Here is a 25271-nt window from a genome sequence, read left to right as displayed (position 1 = left end):
AGTCATTAATACAAAACATGAGCAGCAAGTGTCACAACACACTTCTCTGGCACATTCGAAGTTACTACTACATCTGTCAATTACTTTCCACCCAAGATAACTTCATGCACCCTACCAAAGTGTCCTCAATCCAGTTATAAATTATGCTCGACAGCCCATATAATCATACTTTTTGATAAAAGTGCAGATATGGCACTAAGTCAAATGCCTTTTGGTAACCACAACACTGCATCTATTTGACTTACTTCATCCAAAGCACGCAAGAAAAGTGAGGGTTGGGTTTCACATGAGTGAAGTTTTCAGAATCCACGATGGTTGGCATGAGATCATATGGTTCGAGATACCTCATTATATTTGAGTCCACAACACCTTCTTAGATTCTGCAACAGATCAATGTCAAGGATATTGGACAGGAAGCTTTGTCGATCTTTTAGATCGGTAAGACCGTGCTTTCTTCCAACTACTGGGCATGCTTTTTTGTTCGAGGGATTCAATACATTATAGTTAAAGTAGGTGGTAACACAGCTGCAGATTAAATATATAATTTGACAGTGATTCCATTGGGTTCTGGATATTTGTTCAGTTTTAATGATTCCAGCCGTTTCTCAATGCCACTGGCACTAATATCTACGACCCTCATCTTTTCAGCAGTACGAGAAACTGAGGCAATACTCCTTGGTTTTCCTTTGTAACACAACATTTGAAAACAGTTTAGCTTTTCTGGTTTTGCTTTGCTACACTCAATTTCGGTTCGTGTCTCATCCACAAATCATGCTGGTGCCATTAACACCCTTTACGTATGACGGGAACTACATTTTTGTGAAAGATGATATGCCAATATTCTGTTACGGTAGTCACTGAAGGCTTCATGCGTTGCTACATTGATAGTTAAACAAATCTTTCAGCATCCCTTTGTGACAGACCTATGCTTCATTTTATACCTATTATGCAGTGAACTGTTTCTTTAGTGTGACTGTGTACCATCGAGGCTTCCTCCCATTATGAACTATTATACTGCATAGATATCTATCCAGGGCATGGTCAACTATTCTTTTAAACTTGAGCCATAGTGCCTTTGCGTGGTCCTATCTATTTTGTTTCCTCATTGAGATATGACAGTACAGCTTTTCTATCTAATTTACTGAACATACCTTTAGTTACCTTTAGTACTTTGATAATCATTGTTGCTGTGATCGCATCATGGTCACCGATAGCAGTTTTGATGTGGACAGCCTCAAACAGGTCACATCTATTTGTTGCCATTAGAGATAATATATTCCATCACAAGTGGGGTTCTGATCTAAGTAGTTTACCAATTGGCTTCTCTTAATGTTTCACTTACGAAACTAATTTTCTCAATTGATTATGGGATGATTATAGCCTCCAGTGATGATTGTGGTGTCACCGCCAGACACCACACTTGCTAGGTGGTAGTTTTAAATCGGCCGCGGTCCATTAGTACATGTCGGACCCGCATGTCGCCACTGTGTGATCGCAGACCGAGCGCCACCACAAGGCAGGTCTCGAGATACGGACTAGCACTCGCCCCAGTTGTACGGACGACTTTGCTAGCGACTACATGGACGAAGCATTGCTCATTAGCGGAGCCAATAGTTAGAATAGCCTTCAGCTAAGTCAATGGCTACGACCTAGCAAGGCGCCATTAGTAACATTGCATGTATCTAAAGAGTCTCACTTGTATCGCCACAATCTCCAGATGTACCAAAAGGATGGATTAAAGTTAAGTATTCCAGAAGCTACGTACTTTTCTTTATAGCATTCATTACGTATCCTGTTTCAGACCTCACGCACCCTGCTTTGGCTTAGCGCGTGCCTTTCGGCTTCCTCTCATTGTGTCTAGGCTGTCTTGTCTAGACACAACAATGATTACAGTATTATTTGGGAACTTCGTACTAGCAGACTGTGTGTGTTTATCCTGAAGATTTTGGGAGTATCAGGAGGTGGATCTGGTGATCGGTAGATGGATCCAATTAAAATTTTGTGGCCACCTGACACAGTCATTCCCAAAAAATCTCGCAAGCATTTTCAATTCCTATTTCAGTGATTCTGAGTTTCTTGTCTATGGTGACAAAATATCACTGATATTTTCCATTAGCCTATCCTCTCAATGTATGCCTTAATTTCCCCCAAAAATCTCACCGCTTTCAATTTCAGTTTTTAACCAGCATTCTTTACTTAGTATCGTGAGTTTCACTGCTTTTTGGGATCATTTCAAACTGGCGGTTCATAGTGAAGAAGTCCTTGTGTGCACTTCGCACACAGTCACTTACCGGTGTAGGTGTGTCTGATGTGCAGTGCTCACCTGACTCATGTAGGGAGACCCTATAGTTTTCAACCCTATGGCACAAGTCCCAGAAGTTCCAGCCTAACTTATCATAGAACCTGTGATTCAATATTTCCATTTAACTCACAAATAGGGGGCAAAATCAATTCTGGAGATAACACTCTGTGAGCATGGCTGGTATTCTCAACCTTCTCTACCAGTCACTGGAATGATACAAGAATGGTTTGAGAGCGCAGATGAAAAGCACCGTTTGTTTCAACGTGCGCCACAATCTGCTGTTGGTTACACCCTTTAGCCTCAATGAATGCTGGAATAGCCTCTTAAGTATGTTGAATGAGGCCCACATGTATACACACACCGAGTGCACCTGATGGTCCTTCCTGCTGTTTCCCTAAAAAGGGTTCCTTTACTTGTCACTTTGTTTGAACCAATGATAACTGACACCTATCCAATTCCGTTTGCCTTCCTTTTTACACAGGATAAGCAAATATCTCAAACGCTCAAGTAAGTCCCTCTGGCTCAGCTTCATTTACAGACAAGCACCTCAAACTTGTTGGTTAGGAGAATTGGTGTAAGAACCTGAATTACCATAGTCCCTATCTCTACTGTACAGGGCACTTACCCTACCACTGACATGCCACTCACAGTCAAGCGGACTGGTAGTGATGGTCCCATTGGTTCCTGCAACGGAGACAGGATCCATAGGAGAAGACAGTACTTGAGGTACATTTGATACGTCTGGCACACGATTCTCAGGAGCTCTCCCAACAAACCGATTCACAGTAGCTGCCACTCTTTCAGCAGCAGCAATGCTGATTTCCAGCTGCTTACAAATATCACCAACTCATTTTGTATTTGAAAACAGCATTCACAGTGGGGGCTGCATTGTTAACCGATTTACTTGTTGTCTGTTGAGCTAAAAATACTACTCTTTTCCTTTAAGAACTGAGTCAATTAGTACACAAAATGAGATTACTATTATGGCAACAGAAAAATCTATGGTAAAAGGTACTAGTTTCCTAATACTTTTTGGAAGTTACAGTTGCTAACAAAAAATGCATTAATTTGTAACAAATGTAGATTATATACACTCCTCCTGAAAAGGAAAACTAGATGTAAGATGATATGTCACCTACATGTGCTACAGTAACTGAATTACAAACAATGATTTGTTACAGAATTGCTTATACACACAACTATCTTATTTCTGAATTTCTCAAAAATGTATGTTTGTTCATGTTGATTGATAATACACTGGAATTCATGGTGAAATATTCATTGATAGTAGCTGTAAATCTCAAATGCTGATTTGCTACAAAGTCTACAACACTTGCAACTGATGGAGAGGGGAGAGGTGGGAGTGGGAACACTTTTTTAAATGTCAAATATTTCTAAAAGAACAGAATTTAAGTTTAGGCCAACAATTGACACTATCACTGTGAATTTACTGTGGCACAGCAAATGTTCGAAATTTCACAATATATCACAATACCCACGAGTATTGACACAATAAATAGAAGACAAAAGAAGTTATGCTAACACTAAAATATTTGAATCCAGAATTTCAAATTGGCACGTGGTCTCGCAAAAAGGAAAATTCAAAAGGAGACATATAGAAATGAACGAGCAAATCACACACGGTGATTTCTGAACTGATGTGCTGAAGACGAGCACTGCAATGTCAGTTTACCTCAATCAAAATTACAAAAACTGTGCAGCATCAACAAAGCAAGTCTAACAATGCAAAGCAGAGCATGAGGCAGAAACAAAGAGCCAAATAAAAATTGTCTGTCAAGCAAATAACATGAACTTCATACAGACTTTGTCCCCCCTAACTGGGTGAGCTCATACAAGATTCAAAGCTGATTTTTTTCAGACTAAACGTGATACTCGGGCATTCATTCCTCAGTTGGGTGGATTGCTACTGTTACCTATGTTTTATAAAACATAATCGAACAATGGAAACTCCAGGTAGGAATGTCAGCAATGTAGGAAAAAAGGCTGATTCCTACTCACTGTAAAGAGCACACGGGTAAGTTGCAGACGGGCACAATTACAAGATGCTTACATACAGCTTTCGGCCACAGCCTTCATCAGTATGAGAGACACACCATTCATACACACAAGCAAGCACACCTGATGCCAACTGCAGCATCTTGGGCTCAAATGCAACTATCATGTGGGAGGCTGGTGTGTGTGTGTGTGTGTGTGTGTGTGTGTGTGTGTGTGTGTGTGTGTGTGTGTGTGTGTGTGTGGGGGGGGGGGGGGGGGGGAAGAGGAGTTGGGAAACATGGGTGGATGCATTGACAGAGGGTGGTAAATAAACAGGGTAGGGGAGGAGAATAGGGAGGACATGATAGGATGGAAACTCTTGGGTGTAGGGTGTTGGGACAGTATGTTACTGTAGGCCGAGCCCAGCCACAATCTCCTGACACTGCACCTGTTGGCATTCTAATCCCTGCACACTCCACCAGACAGTGTTTCTCTCTCTCCCCAGCCATACACTACTATCCCTTCCCCTTTCCCGCCTTCTCCAGACTGCTGCTTGCGTCCCACAGCGTAGTTGCATTCAGCCCAAGGTGCTGGAGTTGGCAGTCGTGTGTGCATGAGATGTGTTTGCTTGTGCATATGAATGGTGTGTGTGTGTCTCTTTTACAGGCGAAGGCTGTGGGCGAAAGCTTTATGTAAGTGTCCTAATTGTGCCCATCTGCAACTTAATGTGTCTTCTTTATAGTAAGTACCAATCTGTCTTTTCCTACATTATTTTTATAAAAACATTCTCATTTGTCAAGAAAGGGGAGAACAGATGAAAAGAGATTAACAAACGGTTTACATCTGATCCGAAGTTTCAATGAAGCATTGAAAAATGTTTGTATCTCCAGATAACTGACAACTGTCTTAATCTGACCTGAAATATCTGTATTATCTCTACTTGAAGCACAAGAAAAAGTTGGTTGCATAACTTAACAGACACCTTATCCATCAGTTAAGCATTAAAATATTATCACATTTTTTTCCATGAATAACTGAAATCATGGCAATTTTCTGTTATTTTTAGTCTATAACTTTTATTTATAGAGCTATTTCAATTTCTTATTACATTTCATGGCAATATTTGTACAAACACACAATCTAAGAGGAAAGTAACTGTTTCAGCACGATACATGATGCCATAAAAATGTTAAATCCATTCTTTTATGACTATACATAAAGAATCAAAGATATTAAAATATAAGCATTTCAAAAAGTTAAAAGATGATAAGAAAGTACAAAGTAACAAGCAGGAAATTTTAAAACAGAGTCAAGAATTCCATGGAGAACACTGATCACTACATCACTTTGGTATGGATACATTTCACTATTTCATTTACAAAACATATTTACATGGTAGGATACAACATGATCCATTTGTTTATCAGATTTAAAAACTGAAGCATCGGTCTAAAAACCAACAATTCATGTGCCACTTCCTACAAATGCAACTCGACTTTCCTTCTCGAAGTATGTGCCCACTCCGTACTCTCATTTCATACTACAGCTACCAAAAAGCATTTATTACTTTGTTGGAGAGAATTCTGTAGGCAGCAGAATTCTCGTATGCATGTCGCGAATGAGTGGCACAGTATATGCGACACACTCATCCCACCCAGGTGATCTCCAAGCGGCCTCTCTGGTCTCTTTGCGTGTCTGCAAGTCTTTGTAGCCTGAAAATATTAAAGAACATTCCTGTAGTGTTACACCACTAATAGTAAATAATACTTTATCAAAATTCCACTACCACGAGCGAGAAGCACACTGTACAGTACAGCTTCAACTCGTTACATCACGAGTTGCGGTGTCTCAATTGCTCACTATGCTTGTGTAAAACTACTAAAATTCAAAATGTGATAAATTCCATCCTGTTCATCACCTTCAACTACACACGATATTCAGCGTGAAGCAATTCAAATAGTACGCTAGTGGAGGCTGCAAAATTCAAATGGATACAGGGACAACATCTAATGTTTCAACATAGTAATTTAGGAGTAAACGAGATCACTCAACAAACATCAAAGTTGTCGAGTCACTGACAGGTAAGTACAAAAGAGAACGAAAACTGCTAGCTTTTGGAGGAAGTCCTTTGACGAGCTACAGTACCAGCTGGACTTGAGTGCAGTCATGTTGGGTGGGATGGGCAGAGGGATAGCTGGCAAGCGGGATGAAAGGCCAGGATGAGAGCAAAAATTCTCTCTGCACACTATCACATTTTGTGTTGTTATGATTTAACTGGTACAAAACACAGCAAAATATTATCAAAATTTTAGAATTTTTACTGTATAATGGTTTCACAGTTAAAGTGGACTCCCACAACTTACATTGCTGTACCATTTTTAATGAAAATTATCCCCCCCGCACAGTCTAGGGACACAAGTTCACATGCACCACCAGCCATAGGAGGTCAGTTCAAAAAATTCGGGAACACTCATAAATTCCCGCCAATGGTGTGTTGCAGTGAAATTAGGTTGGCATCCCTGCACACACCTGTGTTTAATGTGTAACTGCCATAAGTTTCATTGTTGTACGTCTTAGTTACTGTTCAGTGGTGTATTGAGTAGAGCATTGTGTCGCACAGTTTGCACATTTTGAGATGGCAGAGTTAGAGGAAGAACACATCTGCATTAAATTTTGCGTTAAACTCGAAAAAACTTTTACAGACACACACCACATGATGCAGGAAGCCTATGATGATGAGTGCCTAAGCCATACTCTGTGTTATGAATGGTTCACATAAATCAAAAATGGCTCGACAGAAGTTAAAGATGACCCTTGTTCAGATACCTACCAATGACGCTCGTGTCAGGAATGTCAACGAAATTATGTGTGCCAATCGAAGACTGACTGTCCAAGAGATTGCAGAAGAGTAACTTTTCAGTTGGATCACATCACGAAATCCTGACAAAGCAACATGGAATGCATCGTGTTCTCATCAAGTTCATCCTGTGGCTCATAAGATGAGACCACAAAGTGCATCGAGCATATGAGAATGGGATGTTCCTCAAGAGAATCGTAACTGGTGATGAGACACGGGTCTACAGATATGATATTGAGATCACAGTTCAGTCTTAACAATGGGTCGAGACAGGTTCTCTAAGACAAAAAAAAAAATCATCAGGTCAGGTCAAATGTCAAAGCCATGCTGATAGTTTTCTTTGACACTGAAGGATTCGTTCGTCTTGAATTCATGCCACAGGGAAAAATTGTTAATCAGAGGTACTATTGGGACGTGTTGTGATGCCTTTGGGAAAATGTGAGAAGGAAACGGACTGAAATGTGGCAAGACAATTCATGGCTCTTGCATCACAATAACGCACCCACACACTCATCCCACTGGTGCGTGACTATTGCACAAAAAACAAAATCATGGTGCTGCCTGCCTCATCCTCCATACTCTCCAGACCTGGCCTTTGTGGACTTTTTTTAACCTCCAAAGTTGGAAACCCTATTGAAAGGATGAAGATTTACAACAGACAAGACAAAAGAAAATTCGAAGATGGCACTTCATGTGATCCAGCAAGAGGCACGCCACGACTGCTTCCAGGGTGGAAACGGCATTGGGAGTGGTGTATCAATTGTGGAGGAGAGTGTATCGAAGGAGACTAAGCACAATAAGTAAAAGTAAAGTGTTGAAAAATATTGTGGGCAAAGTTCCAGAATTTTTTGAGCAGACCTCGTACATGTAACAAAATCCCAACATCTATAATCTTTATGCTTTTCAAAGTATTATTCTTCACGAGAAGGGAATTCTCTCTCAAATCCTGTAGCGGAATGGCACTCTACTACAGTCAACTGAATACGAAGCTTTGGCTTGAGCCAGCAGATTTTAATTCACAGTACTATGCTAGTGCACCAGCTAGTTTAACACTAGAAAGACCGTACTAGTCAATCTGACCAGTGAGCATTGTTTAAGATCTAATGAATAGCATATGTTTTAATTTATGGGCCTTATTTTTCATAACTTTTAATGTACCTTGGTGGTTTATGATTCCTGTAGAAGACGAATGTCTATTACAAAAACTGATTATTTAAGCATATTTACCTTAAAGAACCACAGCCAGTCATTCTGACATTTCATGTCTGTAAATGTACACACACACACACACACACACACACACACACACACACACACACACACACACACACACACACACACACACAAAAAAAAAAAAAAAAAAAAAAAAGAGGATTTTTCATCCGCTGGGCTTATTTTATTTCATCGTTGTGATCTCCTTCCCCCTTCTTTTTACATTTTTCCTTATTTAGTGGAAGAGTGGATGTACTTTCCTCTGTTCTCTATCAATACACTGTTGTGCTCTGCAGAAATTTAGTGCTACTCCTCATTATTATGGTGTGCCAGTGTTTTCATTCAGATGAAGAATTACTGAATTATGTGAACAGTTTACCAGAAGAAGGTACTGAAGGAGATGTTTTTGAATGTGATTAATTGGATGATAAAGATGACAAAGATTATATTAGCCCCACGAAACAGAACAAGGCGAATCATAAGAGTCAGAACATGAATATCGAGAACCTGTTCAACGACATGTGAATAACCCAGTGCTTATGCATTCAGTTCCAGTGGCATTACAAATTCCTACTCACAGCAGAGGGAAATATATTTAGGGTGTCACGGTGTATTTGCAGAAACTCCTGGGCCAATGCTACGGAATTTATAGTCGCAGGTAGTTATTTGAGTGCATGGTGAATATTAATAGACAATATTCTATAGAACAAGAAAAAAACTTAACAGGAATTAGAGTCCAAGAATTTATCCAGGATGACATGAGTATTTTATATTGCCCAATTAGAAGCTGCCATATCTGTAATGTATGCCCATAGAGTGTATGGATGAACGAGTTTCCCCCCTGAAACTTATGTGGTCTCAAGTGTGGGGCCAGCATTTTTTTGTGTCACTATGAGAAGAAATAAGTTCATAGAAGACATGTGATTTTTTAAGATTTGATGACTAGCATACTCATGCTGAAAGACTGTAGACCACAGGCTTCACTGTGGCTACCCCAGTCTGGAATTCATTTGTAGCTATCTGTACCCAGAACCATAAAACAGGTACATATACAACCATAGATATCAATTCTATCCATGCAAAGGCCAGTGCCGCTACATACAGTACACGAGTCATAAATGAGACAAATTTGGTTTGAAGCTCTGGCTTTTCGCAGATGCCAGTAGTAAATATATGGTTGAATGGATTTCCTTACTTGGGTAAACAAAGTGAAATAACCACTAACCTACCATACCTGTTGCAGAGCATGATGTTACCCGTCTCGTGCAACCTGACACTTTGAAAGGAAGAAATGTTAAATGTGACAATTTGCTCATAGCCAAACATTTTGCAGAGCAGCTGAAGTAGGAGAACACAACCATGTTGGGTACACTGAAGAAAAACTGAAGAGAAGTTCCCCATTTGTGAAGTCTACTGCTGGACCTTTGTATAACACCATTTTATACAAATCTGGTGACACAGGAATTACTTCCAGCCAGGGGAAGAAGAAAAACAAGTTGTTGTATTGAGCAGTAATGCATCAGTCACTTGCAGTAGATGAACAAACACAGAAGAAAACACCCTGAAACTATGAGCTTCTACAATTCCACTAAATTTGGAGGCGATATTCTGGACCAGATATCTCATCTGTACACTGTTAAGTTTGGCTGCCACAGATGGCCTATGCACATATTTTCCATCATCTCAGACCTTGCTGGAATCAATGCCTGGATGCTTTACAGAGAAACAACAGGAGAAAAAGTTAGACGGCAACATTAGCAGAACTCTCCTCTGTGTATGCACAATCAAGAAAAGGACTGTTCATACATTGATTATAACCACTGAAATACGTAAGGTACCGGTACAGAAGACCTACCAGATAGGAGGATGCAAAAGTTCAAACAAAAACCAAAAAATCTGTGTGCAGTGCAAGACATTCATATGTGGTCCGTGTGCTGGAAGTGTTCAGTCCATGTGTGCAAAAAGTTTTGGAAAAGATGTCACACAAGGAAAAAGTGTTATTTTCTAGTCATGTGTGTCCATTTCTCTTTATCTTTTCCATACTATATTCTATATTTTGGTTAGTACAAGTCATACAGATGAAAAATATTATTGCATAACTACATATTTATATGCATATGAAAGTTTAGTTTCAACTTATTTTGTATTTACAATGTATTCTTTACTTCAGTCTTTTCTATTTAATTAAATATACTTTTTATTGAAATTTTTAAACATAACACATTTGTACGATAAGCACAATGCACTACTGACCAGCACACCGTACTGAATGTAACTTAAGAAGTAAAAACTGAAATAAAGAAGAAAAACTGCACCAGTCAAAAAGACTGGCAGCGCAGTCCTTCTAGATAGTTTGCTAATGCTGGTCATCTCCTAGTGTGATCAACACACCAAAGTAATCGCACAGATATAGTCAACTGAGAAATTTCCATATGGGTCACACGCATATGAGAAAGATTTCTGCCGGCAAGACTTCAAGAAAGGAGGAGAGCAGGGGATAGAGAGGGGGGAGGAGAGGGGGGAGGGGGAGAGAGGAGGGGGGAGAGAGAGAGAGGGAGAGGCGGGGGGCGGGGGGAGAGGCGGGGGGGAGAGGCGGGGGGGGAGAGGCGGGGGGAGAGGCGGGGGGGGAGAGGCGGGGGGGAGAGGCGGGGGGAGAGGCGGGGGGGAGAGGCGGGGGGGAGAGCGCGGGGGGGGAGAGGCGGGGGGGAGAGGCGGGGGGGGGAGGCGGGGGGGAGAGGCGGGGGGGAGAGGCGGGGGGGGGGAGGCGGGGGGGAGAGGCGGGGAGGGGGGGGAGAGGCGGGGGGGGGGGGGGGGGTGAGAGGCGGGGGGGGGGAGGGGGGTAGAGAGGCGGGGGGAGGGGGGAGAGATGCGGGGGGGGAGAGAGGCGGGGGGGGGGGGGAGAGAGGCAGGGGGGGAGAGAGGCGGGAGGGGGGGGGCGAGAGGCGGGGGGGCGAGAGGCGGGGGGGGGGGGGGGGGGGGAGGTGGCGGGGGGGGGCGAGAGGCGGGGGGGCGAGAGGCGGGGGGGGGAAGGACGGGGGGGGAGAGGCGGGGGGGGAGGCGGGGGGGGGGAGAGGCGGCGGGGGGAGAGGCGGCGGGGGGGAGAGGCGGCGGGGGGAGAGGCGGCGGGGGGAGAGGCGGGCGGGGGGAGAGGCGGCGGGGGGGAGAGGCGGCGGGGGGGGGAGAGGCGGCGGGGGGGAGAGGCGGGGCGGGGGGAGAGGCGGGCGGCGGGGGGAGAGGCGCGGGGCGGGGGGGAGAGGCGGGCGGGGGGAGAGGCGGGGCGGGGGGAGAGGCGGGGCGGGGGGAGAGGCGGGGCGGGGGGAGAGGCGGGGCGGGGGGGAGAGGCGGGGCGGGGGGAGAGGCGGGGCGGGGGGAGAGGCGGGGGCGGGGGGAGAGGCGGGGCGGGTGGGAGAGGCGGGGCAGGGGGGAGTGGCGGGGGCGGGGGGAGTGGCGGGGCGGGGGGAGTGGCGGGGGGAGAGAGGGGAGAGTGGGTGAGGGAGGGGGGGGAGGGAGAGGGGGGAGAGGGGGGGAGAGCGGGGTGAGGGGGAGAGGGGGAGAGGGGCGTAGAGAGGGGGAGAGGGAGGGGGGGAGTGCCACACATTGTTGGGTGAAGCGTGTGCAAGAAGGCAGTACACTGGATATGGATTAGGTTATTTTGTCTTGCTTTAGAGTGCAAAAATTATGAGGGTCATATGTGCCTATGTCAGAGCCCTAGAACACATGAAAATAAAGAAGAAAGGGGTTTAAAAGCAACTACACATTAAGCCCAATTGAAGGAAGGAAAGACAGCTAAAAACAAGTACTCAGAAAAAGATCCATAAAATATGCCATAGAGAAACAGAGGTCCTGAACTAAAGATTAAATGTCCTTTGTCATATTGCTAATACTGATAACAAGCAAAACACTTTCAACAGCCTGTGCGCTGTTTGCTTAAACAGCCGATAACACAAACAGTAAACAAAATTTGGAATGGAAGTGGTTAAAAAAAGGGCAGTCCGCCAGGAAATGTCAAACCGTGAAAGGTTGAGAGCAATGAGCACAAAGTGGTGGGCGAGCAGCACTTAAATGGCGATGGCTAAAAATGCAGTGCCCAATACGCAAACTAGCTAAAATGATCTCCTCATGGCGAGAGGGCCGACAGAAGGTTTAATTTACCAGAATTTATTCCCATGAAGGGAGGACTGGCGGTGACGCCAAATTTATACTGCTTGCTGACAAACAGCAACACAGAGATCGAAGGGAATGGAGGAACTAAAGCCTTCAGTCCGCTTTAGAAAGCTGCCATTTTGGAGTGCATGTAAAAAGGGTAGGAATGAGCAAACTGATATCACATGGGAAATGGTTGCTCGAGTAGGTGTCAGAGAGAACTGACCACTCAAGACGATGAGCAAGCTGGGCAGTGCAGAAGGATAGGTCCAAATGGGAATAAAAGTGCGTGGAGTTTGAAAGGAATGTGTGCTCCGGTGTTTTAATGCAGATGAGGTTAAATTGACTGAGAAGGTCAGTCAAAAGGGAACCTATCTGACAGGTTCTGGGAGAACCACAAAGGGGATGGTGAACATTAAAGTCACTGAGCAGCAGACGCAGGTGAGGGAACTGCCCAATAAGCTGGAGGAAGTCTGCCCTGGCAACATCTAAGGATGGAGGAATGCCAATGGTACAAAGGGAAAAGGTCAAGTGAGGAAGGAAAATGCAGACTGCAATAGCTTGGAGTGGGGCTGTCAGGGAGATATGTTAAGATATGTTGACTACGAATGTCATCCCGGATGAGCAGCATGCCGTTCTTGGAAGGGAGAGGGGGGGGGGGGGCGATTCTAAGAGCAGCCATAAGTCCTCTTTGTTGGATCTAAGGCCGCAAATGTTCCAGTGGAGAAGAGTCATGACAAGGAAAGAGGAGGAGGAGGAGGAGGAGGAGAAAAAAAAATGAAGGCATGTCACATCGGCGGAAGAGAGAAATGCATCTTATAGCAAGAACAAGTAGGAATCCTGTACTGGTTGAACACTACCAAAACTACGCAAATTTACTACGAAAGAATATTAAAAAGCAAGGAACATCCACATATCGCGAATCAGTAATTCTTAGACAACAACCTTAAGGCCACATGGAATGTAGTACAATGTGTAGTGTTGGTTGGTTGGTTTGTGGGATTGAAGGGACCAGACTACAAGAGCCAAGAGATGACACAGGACAAGAAAGACACACGCCACGGGGGTATACGCAGAGGGGCCTGGAAAAGAGGTGGAAGAGCGAAAACCTCAAACCCAGAGAGAAGAGCTCTGACGCGAACCGGGATCGTACACCCTGACCAGGACAGCCATTCCAGAAGATGGACGACTGACTGAGGGAACAGGAGATGATAACTGGGATGCCTGGACAAGCTACAAATGTGTGTAGCATAAGCAGCCAGTAATCATTGGCGCCGGAACCGCAATGGAGGGACAACTGCCTCCACAAGTATGCTGTTGAAAGGGCTTGTCCGGAAAGCTCCAGTGGTGAGTTGGATCCGCCTGTGAAGGATGGGGTCACGCAACTTCAATGCGGAAGGGGATGCCGAACTGTAAGCCAGGCTCCCACAATCCAGACAGGAGTGAATTAACGCCTGGTACACCCATAGAAGGGTAGACCGATCGGCATCCCAGCTGATGTGACTCAAGCAACAAAGAGCGTTAAGATGCCACCAGCTCGTCTGTTTAAGCTGCCGAATATGAGGGAACCAAGTCAACCGGGTATCAAAAACCAATCCCAAAAACCACAGCAAGAGGTTTGCCGTCAAGATAAAGCCGTGGATCAGGGTGAACAGTGCGTTGCCGGCAGAAATGCATAACGCAGGTCTTGGCAGCTGAAAACTGGAAGCCATAGGCTACAGCCCAGGACTGCGCCTTGCAGATAGCGCCCTGCAGCTGCTGTTCAGCAGCTGCAATACCAGTGGAGCTAAAGTATAGGCAGAAGTCGTCAGCACACAAGGAAGCTGAGACAGACATTTCCACCACCGCAGCGAGCCCATTAATTGCAATTAAAAAGAGACAGACACTTAAGACAGATCCTTGCGGTACCCCATTCTCCTAAACTTGAGAGGAACTATGGGAGGTCGCAACAAGCACGCGGAAGGAACGAAGCGACAGAAAATTTTATATGAAAATCAGGAGCGGACCCCGAAGACCCCAACCATACAGCGTAGAGAGGATGTGATGTCCCCATGTCGTACTGTATGCCTTCCGCATGTCAAAAAAGATGGCGACCAATGCTGACGGCGGGCAAAGGCCATACGGATGGGAGACTCCAGGCACACCAGATTATCGGTGCCAGGGGGGTCCTTATGGAACCCACCCTGACACGGAGCCAGAAGGCCCCAAGAATCAAGTAGCGAACTCAACCTCCGGCTCACCATGCATTCGAGCAACTTGCAAAGAATGTTGGTGAGGTTAATGGGACAGTAGCTGTCCACCTTCAGTGGGTTGTTGCCAGGTTTCAACACGGAGAGTATGATGCTTTCCCGCCATTGCGACAGGAACTCACCCTCAACCCAGATACAGTTGAAAAGTTCTAGGAGGTGTCACTGGCAGTCCACCGAGAGGTGTTTGAGCATCTGACAGTGGATGCGATCTGGACCGGGAGCCATATCAGGGCAAGTGGCTAGGTCACTTTGGAATTCCCATTCACTGAACGGAGCATTGTACGATTCAGGGTGGCACGTGTGAAATGAAAGGCTCCGACACTCCAACTACTCTTACAGGGAGCGGAAGGGCAGTGGCTAATTCGCATAAGCGGAACTCTGAGCAAACTGCTCCGCTAAGTGGTTTGCAATTGTGTCGGAGTCAGTACAGACTGCTCCATTCAGTGAAAGCGCAGGTACGCTGACGGGGGTCCGATAGCCATAGAGTTGCCTAATCTTGACCCAAACCTGTGATGGAGAGGTACGGAGGCCACTGTTGGAGACATACCTTTCCCAGCACTCCTACATGCATTGGCAAATGAGGTGGTGGGCTCGCACACGGAGCTGTTCACAGGCAATGAAGTGTGCCAATGAGGGATGCCGTTTGGGACGCTGGAGTGCCCGCCTGTGATCTATAATCACCTCTGCGATCTCGGGCGACCACCAAGGCACAGCCCTTCGCTCAGGGGCCCAGAAGAACAGGGAATGGCAGCTTCTGCGGCAGTAATGGTGCCGGTGGTGACCAAGCGAACCACCGCATCAATGGCATCATTGGAAAGAGGCTCAATAGTGGCAACGGAGGTGAACAAGTCCCAGTCAGCCTTATCCATAGCCCATCGGCAGGGGCGCCCAGAAGAGTGATGCTGTGGTAGTGACAGAAAGATCGGAAAGTGGTCACTACCGCACAAGTCGTCATACACACTCCATTGGACAGATGGAAATAGGCTAGGGCTGCAGAGTGAAAGGTCGATGGCTGAGTAAGTGCCACGTGCTACACTGAAATGTGTGACGGCACCAGTATTTAAAAGAGAAAGGTCGAGCTGTGCCAATGCTTGCTCAATGATGCTGCCTCGGCCTGTTGCCACTGATCCACCCCACAGAGGATTATGGGCGTTGAAGTCGCCCAGGAACAGAAAAGGTGGCGGCAATTGGGCTATCAGTGCAGCCAGGACATGGTGCGGGACATTACCATCCAGTGGAAAATAGAGACTGCAGACAGCAACAGCCTGAGGCGTCCACACCTGAACAGCAATAGCCTCTAAAGTTGTTTGTAGAGGGACAAACTTGCTGTAAAGAGTGTGAAGGACGTAGATGCAGATGCCACCAGATACTCTCTCATAAGCTGCCCGGTTCTTATAACATCCCCGATAACCACGGAGGGTGGGGGGTTCGCATTGCCGGAAACCAAGTTTCCTGAAGAGCACGGCTGAGGAAACGGTGAAGTCTGAGAAGTTGTCGGAGATCAGCAAGATGGTGGAAAAAACCGATGCAGTTCCACTGGAGGATGACATTGTCCATGGCCAAGAAAGGCGTGAAGGGACTGAGGAGGCAGATTACATCGCTAGGTCACCTGCTGCCACTGACTGAGTACCAACGAGAGCGACATGCATCATGTCTGAGGGACCGGCAAGATCTAGGTCCTCAGCGGACGCCAGAATCTCCACCGCATCCTCAGACGCAGAGCTTGTAGGTAGTGGTGCAGAGGGTGCCATCGCAATTTCCTTAGCCTTAGGGGTCTTTGATTTCAATTTCTCACGCTGTTCCTTTGGTTGCCCTTGCTGGGAGGGTTTCTTTGATTGAAGAGGACCGCGACCCCCCCACAACCAGCTACCTGGGGCTTCTTCAGCGGGTGTCTGGTTTGCCGCTGGTAGGAACCTGGGAAGGGAGCGACCCTTCCTAGCGAGAGAAGCTGAGGAAGACTTACGCTTCTCCAGCTTAGAAGTGGGGACTGGTGTCTCCGATGGTTGGGGGGATGCTGCTCCCAAGGTAGGTGGTGCAGGAGCAACAGGGAGGGAAGTGCCCCCCACCATCAAGGGGGAAGGTGTGGTCCTTTGGCTCTGAGAGCTGACTGTATGTGGTGCAACAGATGGAGCTGTAACAGAAGTGACAGTGGCGGCATAAGATGACGTCATGCACACGGAATGAAGCCATTCAAATTTCCGTTTAGCTTCAGTGTAGGTCAGTCAGTCCAGGGTCTTGTATTCCATTATTTTTCGTTCCTTCTGTAGAATCTTACAGTCCGGCGAGCAAGGGGGATGGTGCTCTCTGCAGTTGACACAGATGGGAGGTGAGGCGCACAGAGTATCGGGATGGGATGGACGACCACAATCGCAACATATGAGGCTGGAAGCACAGTGGGAAGACATATGGCCAAACTTCCAACACTTGAAGCACCGCATCTGGGGAGGTATATATGGCTTGACATCACAGTGGTAGACCATAATCTTCACCTTCTCGGGTAATTTGTCACCCTCGAAAGCCAAGATGAAGGCACCGGTGGCAACCTGATGACCCCTCGGACCCCGGTGGACGCGATGGATGAAATGGACACCTCGTCACTAAGTTGACGTGCAGCTCGCCATTGGACTGTAAAAGATCCCTGTGGAAGATAATGCCCTGGACCATATTTAAGCTTTGTGAGGCGTGATAGTAACAGAAACATCCCCCAGCTTCTTACAAGTGAGTAATGCCCGTGACTGGGCAGAGGATGCTGTTTTTATCAAGACTGACCCGGACTGCATTTTGGCAAGCCCTCCACCTTCCCAAACTTGTCCTCTAAATGCTCTACGAAGAACTGAGGCTTCATGGACACAAAGGATTCCCCATCACCTCTCATACAGACTAGATATCAGGGCAAATACATCTCGCTGTCATACATAGCCTTTCGTTCCTCCCATGGTGTGGCCAGGAAGGAGAACGATTTGGGGTCATACACGTTTGCATTAAAGTGAGCCCTTGAATGCTTAGAGACTGCTGGTGATTGGCCACCAGCAAGAGAAGATGTGCCATGCTTCATTGCGTGTCATCCATCCTGATGCCACCTACTATGACCAAAGACCCTCCCCACCGGCGCCACAGCAAGGGCCACCTGGCAGTATGGCCTTTGCTAGGAATCCCAATGCCCCAGGGAGATAGGCATACTCCTTGGCATATGTGGGGAGTCAATGGTGCAAGCATCAGTAGAACGATCCATGTGATCCATGGGCTACAACCAACAAGTTACATGGCGGCCCCACCACAACGGACTGGCTACCGTGCTGGATATTAGGTGGCAAGTGGTCCATGGTCGTCGTCAGCGCAGAAAGAGACACTGCTGAGTGCGTGGCGGAAATCACACCCAGGACTGTATCCTCGCCCAAGAGATGGAGAGTGAGCGGGTGCAAAGACAAATAAGCTGGCTAAAGGTCTCAATGCACGATGGACACAATGCACCAAGTAAGGCGCCCTTCCCCAATTGGCTCGCTCTTCGGAATAATTTTGAAATATGGTGGTCAAACCCAAGAGGGGACCATCACATAAGGGCCGAAACGTTTGAGACTCCTTTTAGTCACCTCTTACGACACGCTGGAATATCGCGGGCCTATTCTTACCACCGAACCCGCAGGGGGTAATGTATAGTGTGGTGTATGTGACAGGATAACAAGCCATGGAATAACATATCACCACCAATGAACTGAAGGGAAGGGCTATATATGATGAGTCACAAGTGTCAAATGTACTAAAAATCATTTCTTAAATATAGTAGAAAGCATAGGGACAAACAGTTCAAGATAAAAATCCCAGCAGTATGTTGGGGGAAGGGTGGGGGGGTGAACCTAAAATTTAATCATATGAAGGTACCAACAACCTCTCCTCCTGAAATTAAGAAAATAAAGGGTTATCTTTTGATGGTGTTTGCAATAGAGTACTACAGATTGTTCCCATATAATAAGAGAAGTCTTAGCTGAAATATGTAATGCATCACTAACTCAAACCATTTTTACAGAGAGACTGAAGTACGCCATTGTGAAAACCCTCTGAGAAAGGTGATAGAGATGTCAATAACTAGCATCCTCTTTCACTGCTGTCATTTTCCAAAATATTTGTGAAGGTGACATATTCTAGAACAGTGGCTCATATTAGCAACAGTAATATCCTCAGAAAAACACAGTTCGGGTTTCAGAAGGAATTGTCTAATGAGACTGCCATTTTCATATTCAACCACCAGATTTTACATGCATTAAAAATAAAATAGTACTGGTTGGTATTTTATTTATGTTACTTATGTAAGGCATCTGACTTTGTGAATAAAAATATTCTTCCCAATAAATTGAAGTTTTATGGAATTGATGGTATAGTTAGCCAAAGTATAATGCCATATACATGCAAAAGAATGTAGAAAGCTGTGCTTGGTAATTCAACCAAGGTACTGTAGTATGGGTACATAATTCAGACTGGAAGAAATCATGTATAGGGTTCCCCAAGGCTATTCTTAGGTCCACCATTGTTCCACATATAAGTAAACAATCTTCAGTCTAATATACAATAAACAGAATTAGTTCTTTTTGCAAATGACAATGATGTAATCAATCTAAGCATGCATACAGAATCAGAAGAAATGGTAAAGAAAGTTCTTAAAAGTATTATTAACTGTTTGTCTGCGAATGGTCTCATCCTAAATTTTAAAATGACAACATATTCAGTGCCGTGCACATATGCGGCAAAACAAACGGTAAAGTGAAAAACAAAGAAACCAGTTGGTGGAATGATAGAGTAAAAGATGCAATTAAAAAATGTAATATGGAAAAGGAAGACATGGAGTTTGAAAAAAAGAAATCAGAACCAGGGGCTCGTACCAAAAGATGAAGACAAGGTGACAACACTGGAGAAGGAATACCACAAAAGAAACTCCAAGCAAAGTGAATCGCGAAAGAAGAAAAGTAGGAGATTTGGGAAGTATTCACCCAGAAACTAGAGCAGGATAGCAAAGGGAACCAAAAACTGCTATATGGGTTATTGAAAAGTAGAAGATCTGATAGAGAAGACATAAAAGTGATTGAAACAGAGGATGGGGATATTATCAGGGAGATGGAAGGTATCAGAGAAGAGATTAAGAATTATTTTGAAATATTACTGAATGGGGAAGGTGCACAAGAAAGTGACACCAAAGTCATTGAATCAGAGGAAGAGCAGGATCCAATCTCTTTGATAGAAACAGAGATTTCCCTGGAACAGATTAAAAGTGGGAAGGCAGCTGGAATAGACGAGTTGGCAGTGGACATGGTTAAAGCTGCAGGAATCCATGGAATACAATGGTTACATCGTGTGCTGGGGGTGGTATGGAAAGAAAACAAAGTGCTGGATGAACGGAAAAAAGGAATTATAATACCATTGTTCAAGAAAGGTCGTAGAAAGAAATGCACCAACTACCGAGGAATCTCACTGTTATCACACTGCCTTAAGATAATGGAGGTCATAGAAAAAAGATTGCGGAAAATTCCAGAACACCAATTAGAGGAACAACAGCATGGGTTCAGAAGTAATAGGGGAACAATAGATCTCATTTTCTCCCTCCGTCAGTTAATGAAGAAATATTGGGAAAAAGGAAAGGACTTTATAGTAGTATTCGTGGATTTAGAAAAAAGCATATGACAGTGTACCAAGGGATAAAATATGGGAATGCTTGAGAAAACAATGTTCCTGATTCATTAATTAAAAAAGTCCAGATGCTGTACAATGGTTGTGAGAGCAGTGTACAAGTAGGAGGTGGAAGAACAAAATGGTTTAAGACAGAGGTGTTCAGCATGGCAGTTCACTCTCCCCTTTACTCTTCATTACACTTATGGACACAATCATTAAAGAAATCAAGGAAGAAGAAAATGAAGATATCAAAGATTTTGTTTTTGCTGATGACATTGCCATTTGGGGAGAGACAGAAATGGATGTTCGGAGGAGACTAGATTACTGGAACACAAAAATTAAAAAATTCAAGTTAACTGTGAGTAGGAACAAGACAGTGGCAATGAAGATGAGCAGGACACCCACACCCTGTTGCATCCTGAGAAGGCTGAATGTGTGAAAAACTTCAATTATCTGCGTAGCATCATACCACGCGATGGAAGTTCCAAACTAGAAGTCTTAAACAGAATAACAAAAGGATCTAGCTTCTTCCACCAAGTATGAAATCTAATCTGGGACAAGGAAGTCCCTCAAAGAGCCAAACAGACCATGTACAAAACTTATCTCCTGCCAATCATGATGTATAGTCTAGAGCAGGGGTCTCCAAACTTCTCAGTCTGCGGGCCACACTGACTCCTCCACAAAGTCAAAAGGGCCATGATCTACCTAGTGAGATTAAAGCACCCTAGCACTCCATGATCACCGTAATGTAAGGCTGAAGGAAAGATGAAATCGCAAAAATCTAAGGTTCTGGGAATAGCTAACACTGAAACGAACTACGATTTTTATTTAATTACACAATTTTGATTGGTGGACGTACATGACCGAAATTCTAGCATATTTTATTTTGGCGAATTTCACCGACAAAAAAGTATGTCACTACACATTCTTCACAAAAGCGTCCTGCAAAGTTAACGAAATCTCAAAATCATTGTTAGCAACACTATTACTGCAAGACGAAGAGGTAGAGAATGTCAACGCATTGTTATTTCAAGCGGCACAACAATAAGTTTAGTTATGTAGTCTTGTAGCGAGTAGCAGAGACAGAGCATATATTTGATAGTTCTGTTGCGTGATTATGTCCGACAATGTCACAGTGTATTGGTCCCGATAGGCCTAGAAACTCAATTGTTGGCAGTATGGGTACCACCTCAAATATTTGGCGGGCCGGATACCGGGGATGGCCGGCCAGCTAAGGCGGGCCAGTTTGCTGGCCCTCGCGGGCCAGATTCGGCCCGCCGGCCGTAGCTTGGAGACCCCTGGTCTAGAGGCCGATGTCATAAATAAGAGTCAAATACAAGCATGTAAAATGCAGTTCCTTAGGTAAACTCTACAAAAAACTAGGAGAGTCAGAGATAATTATATACGGAGAGACCTGCAGGTGACATTGACTACAGAGGAGAGAACACGTGCTTTGAGATTGAAGTGATTTGGTCATGTGAAGCGAATGCACCCGATTCGAAATCCATGCCAGTACCTGGAGATGGAGGTACCAGGAAGAAGACCAATTAAGTGGCCTAGAAAGAGATGGACAGATCAGGTTAAGGAAGATCAAGAGGAGAGAAGTAATATGGGACATAGTGGAGAGGAGAAAGCTATACCAGGACAGAAACCAATGGAAGTATATTGTTCACAATGTTCCTATCCAGCTCGCTGGAAGGAAATCCTGATGATGAAACATATTCATTTCTGCATGTCTAGGAGTACTTAACCAATTATAAGTGTGACACAAGGTGAGGAAATAATAAATAGGGTGGGAACTTCAAAATTCTTAGGTGTCCATATTGATGAGAAAAATTTGAAACTCCTAAGAAAACTTACTTAAACCATATTTGCAGTCAGAATCATTGCAAATCTGGGGGGGGGGGGGGGGGAGTAGGGGAGTAGGGAGAAACCATGAGTTGACATATTTTGCATATTTTCATTCAATAATTTCATACGGAACAATGTTCAGGGGAAAACCATTTTAAGAAAGTAAGTCTTCATTGCACTGTGCAAAAATGTGCTGTAAGAATAATATATACTGCTCACCTGCAATAATTTTGTAGACATTTATTTAAGGAATGGGGCATTCTGACTACTGCTTCGCAGTATATTTAATCCCTCATGAAATTTGTTGTAAATAATGCACTACAGTTCAAAAGGAACAATGATGTACATAATTACAATACCAGAAGGAAAAATTACATTTGTTACTCCAAACTAAGGTTGTCTTTAGCTCAAAAAGGAGTGCACAACGCTGAAACAAAAGTTATCGATCATTTACCAAGTGATACAAAAGTCTGACAGACAGCAAAAAAAAAAATTGAAAACAAACTGACATAGTTTCTCCTTGACAACTCCTATTTCGCTGAAGAATTTCTATGGCTAAAGTGTAAAAGGTGGCAAGTAGGAATTACTAACTCACATTTTTATATCTCCTCCTCCTCCCCCTCCTCCTCCTCCTCCTCCCCCCCCCCCCCCCCCCCCCGCACACATCATTATGATCCAATATGTAAAATGATCCTCGGAGCATGTAATGTCAGTTTAAAAATTGTATTTGCTGATGACAAAATCATACTAATCAAGACTCAAATGGCAGCCAAAGAAATCTACAGGTGGTTCACACCTAACAGTGAAACAATCTCACACAGACATATTTAGCAATTTCAAACCAACAATAATTAGCTCTTTGCATCAAAGCAGATGTTAATGTCATTGACTAAATGAAAAACACTGCATAAAATTCCTTGGGATCCAGTTGGACAAGTAAAAATGGAGTCAAAGCACAGACAACTTAATCAAGAAGCTCAGTACAGTGTGTTATGCACTTAGAAGCTTCTTTTTAACTGTGTTGTCCTAAAGACGAAAGTACTGGCTTATTCTGCAATTTTCGCTCCCTGTTTTATGGAATTATGTTCTAGGGCAGTGTACCTAAAGTGAATAGTGAGTGTGTGTGTGTGTGTGCGCGCGTGTGTTGATCGGAAGCGATAGTAGATTAGTGCATAAAGTAGATGCCTACACATCTTGCATACGTCTTCTTACCTTTGAATTCTTAAACTCACTGCTTATTTTTTTCCCTCATGATAGAAATCAGTTTAAACTGAATTGTGATATACAGTCACAATACGAGGCTCAACAACAACTTTGCCTGTTTAGAAGAGTAATGTACTCTTATTCAACAAGCTGCCATTCAACTAAACAGTAAATAGGGAATCTCTATCACTTCAAAAGAAAATTAAAAATATCTGCATATCTAGGTTGAGGGATTGAAAATTTATCTTAGCTACATTGCAAACAGCAGTGTTCTTTGTAAATATGCATGACAAGTAGTAATGTGCTGTATACAAAACTCAGTACTTAAAGATGAAGGTACATATTTATCAAAGTAAATAGAGAATGCAATACCGATCATGAACTAACTCTTAAGCATAGTCTATACGCCAACCAGTCAGCCTGACTTCAGTGTTCATAGTTTCCCCTAGCTGCTAAGGTGAATTCTGGAATGGTTTCTTTGATAAGGGCGTCTTCCACTTTCTGTCGTGTCTTTAAACTTTCTGTCATGTCTTCAACAAGTCCTATCCTACTTTGTTAATGTTTTATGTTTATATAATTCCCATAATGTACCTTTCATGCCCTATAATGTGCCAAATGGCACAAGGACAAATAAATAAATGTAGCATACTATGTATACATATGTAGCAAATGAATACATACACCAAAAATGATGTACATTGTACAGTCTTCCAATCTGTGAGAAAAAGCCTGCAAAGGGCTCATCATTGTTCCTGCGATAATTTATTGCTCTGGCCCAGTTGTTTCCCCACTCAATCATGGTACCTGGCTTCAGTCTGTAACTTCTAATCTCATAAAGATTTGGCCCATTTCGTGGACGGACTGGTGGCCAGTAACTAAATGCCAGGACGTATTGCAAGTGCCGTGATCGTAGCATCTTCCCTCTTTCCTTCTGCAGCCGCACAAATTCCTGAAATAACAAAGTTAGTAATGTTACACTGGAAACTGACTTTTAAAGGTACACAAACACTAATAATATCATACATACCGGATCTTGTAACAGTTCTTTCCTGGCTTTGTCTATACTTGTAAATCCACCAGTGTATCGCCAAAGATGTAAAGCTTGATCCAAATCACCTACAGTAACTGTCCAACTGCCTACTAATTCACAGGACAAATTTCTTGACTGTATTAAATCAACATTTTCCTTGCTGAAATAAATATTTAATGATCATACATGTTTGTCAAATTAAACGTATTGTGTGCATGAAATTATAGGCCCTATACTTACTAGTTTTTTAGATAGCTGTCAACGGAATCTGGCCTCATGTTATGCGTCTGGAGTTCATAAATAACTTCCTTATCTGACAATAACCTCGAATGAGATTCTTTTGTTGGTTCGATTTTTCGTACCAGTAATTTGCTGAACCAACTTTCATTGCTGTCCTGATGTGTTCCGCTCGTTGATATAAGCCTGTCAATTCAGACAATTATCAGCAGTAGCCGAAGACTCAAATACCTTTGACCTTGTTCCTGTACGGAGGTCTGCGAGATTATATTTACAAACAAGTAACAATTGAACTGGACACAGATGTGCTCTGTATTGTATATAAAATTCTGTGAGCACGCTCACTTGGCGCAATTTAGCTGTGTTACCTTGATGTAAGCGGCGTTATTTGCGTCCCTTTAAGAGAGGATAAACTTCTCACTTTGGCTAACGCCGCGGCCATGATTGCTCAGTCTAAGTACCCACAAGCAAAATTTGAGTGGCTGAAGTACCAATAACTTTGTCACGCAGAACTGATGTGGCGCACAGGATTTA

The 25271-nt window shown here is 44.1% G+C and overlaps 1 protein-coding gene across 1 annotated transcript; it reads right to left on the bottom strand.

Annotated features, from left to right (window-relative positions):
- Nucleotides 1–5433: 5433 nt before the first annotated feature.
- On the bottom strand, nt 5434–25271 carry LOC126418734 (protein NipSnap). The gene is made up of 5 exons (XM_050085648.1): nt 25106–25271; nt 24741–24923; nt 24498–24660; nt 24152–24419; nt 5434–6009 (listed from the first exon to the last, which is right to left on the bottom strand). The coding sequence occupies exons 1-5, from the start codon at nt 25177–25179 to the stop codon at nt 5861–5863; spliced, it is 837 nt and encodes a 278-aa protein (XP_049941605.1). The 5' UTR covers nt 25180–25271; the 3' UTR covers nt 5434–5860.

Source organism: Schistocerca serialis, chromosome 9 (assembly GCF_023864345.2).
Source record: "Schistocerca serialis cubense isolate TAMUIC-IGC-003099 chromosome 9, iqSchSeri2.2, whole genome shotgun sequence".
Classification (NCBI taxonomy): domain Eukaryota; kingdom Metazoa; phylum Arthropoda; class Insecta; order Orthoptera; family Acrididae; genus Schistocerca; species Schistocerca serialis.
This window is presented reverse-complemented; position numbering and strand designations above follow the sequence as displayed.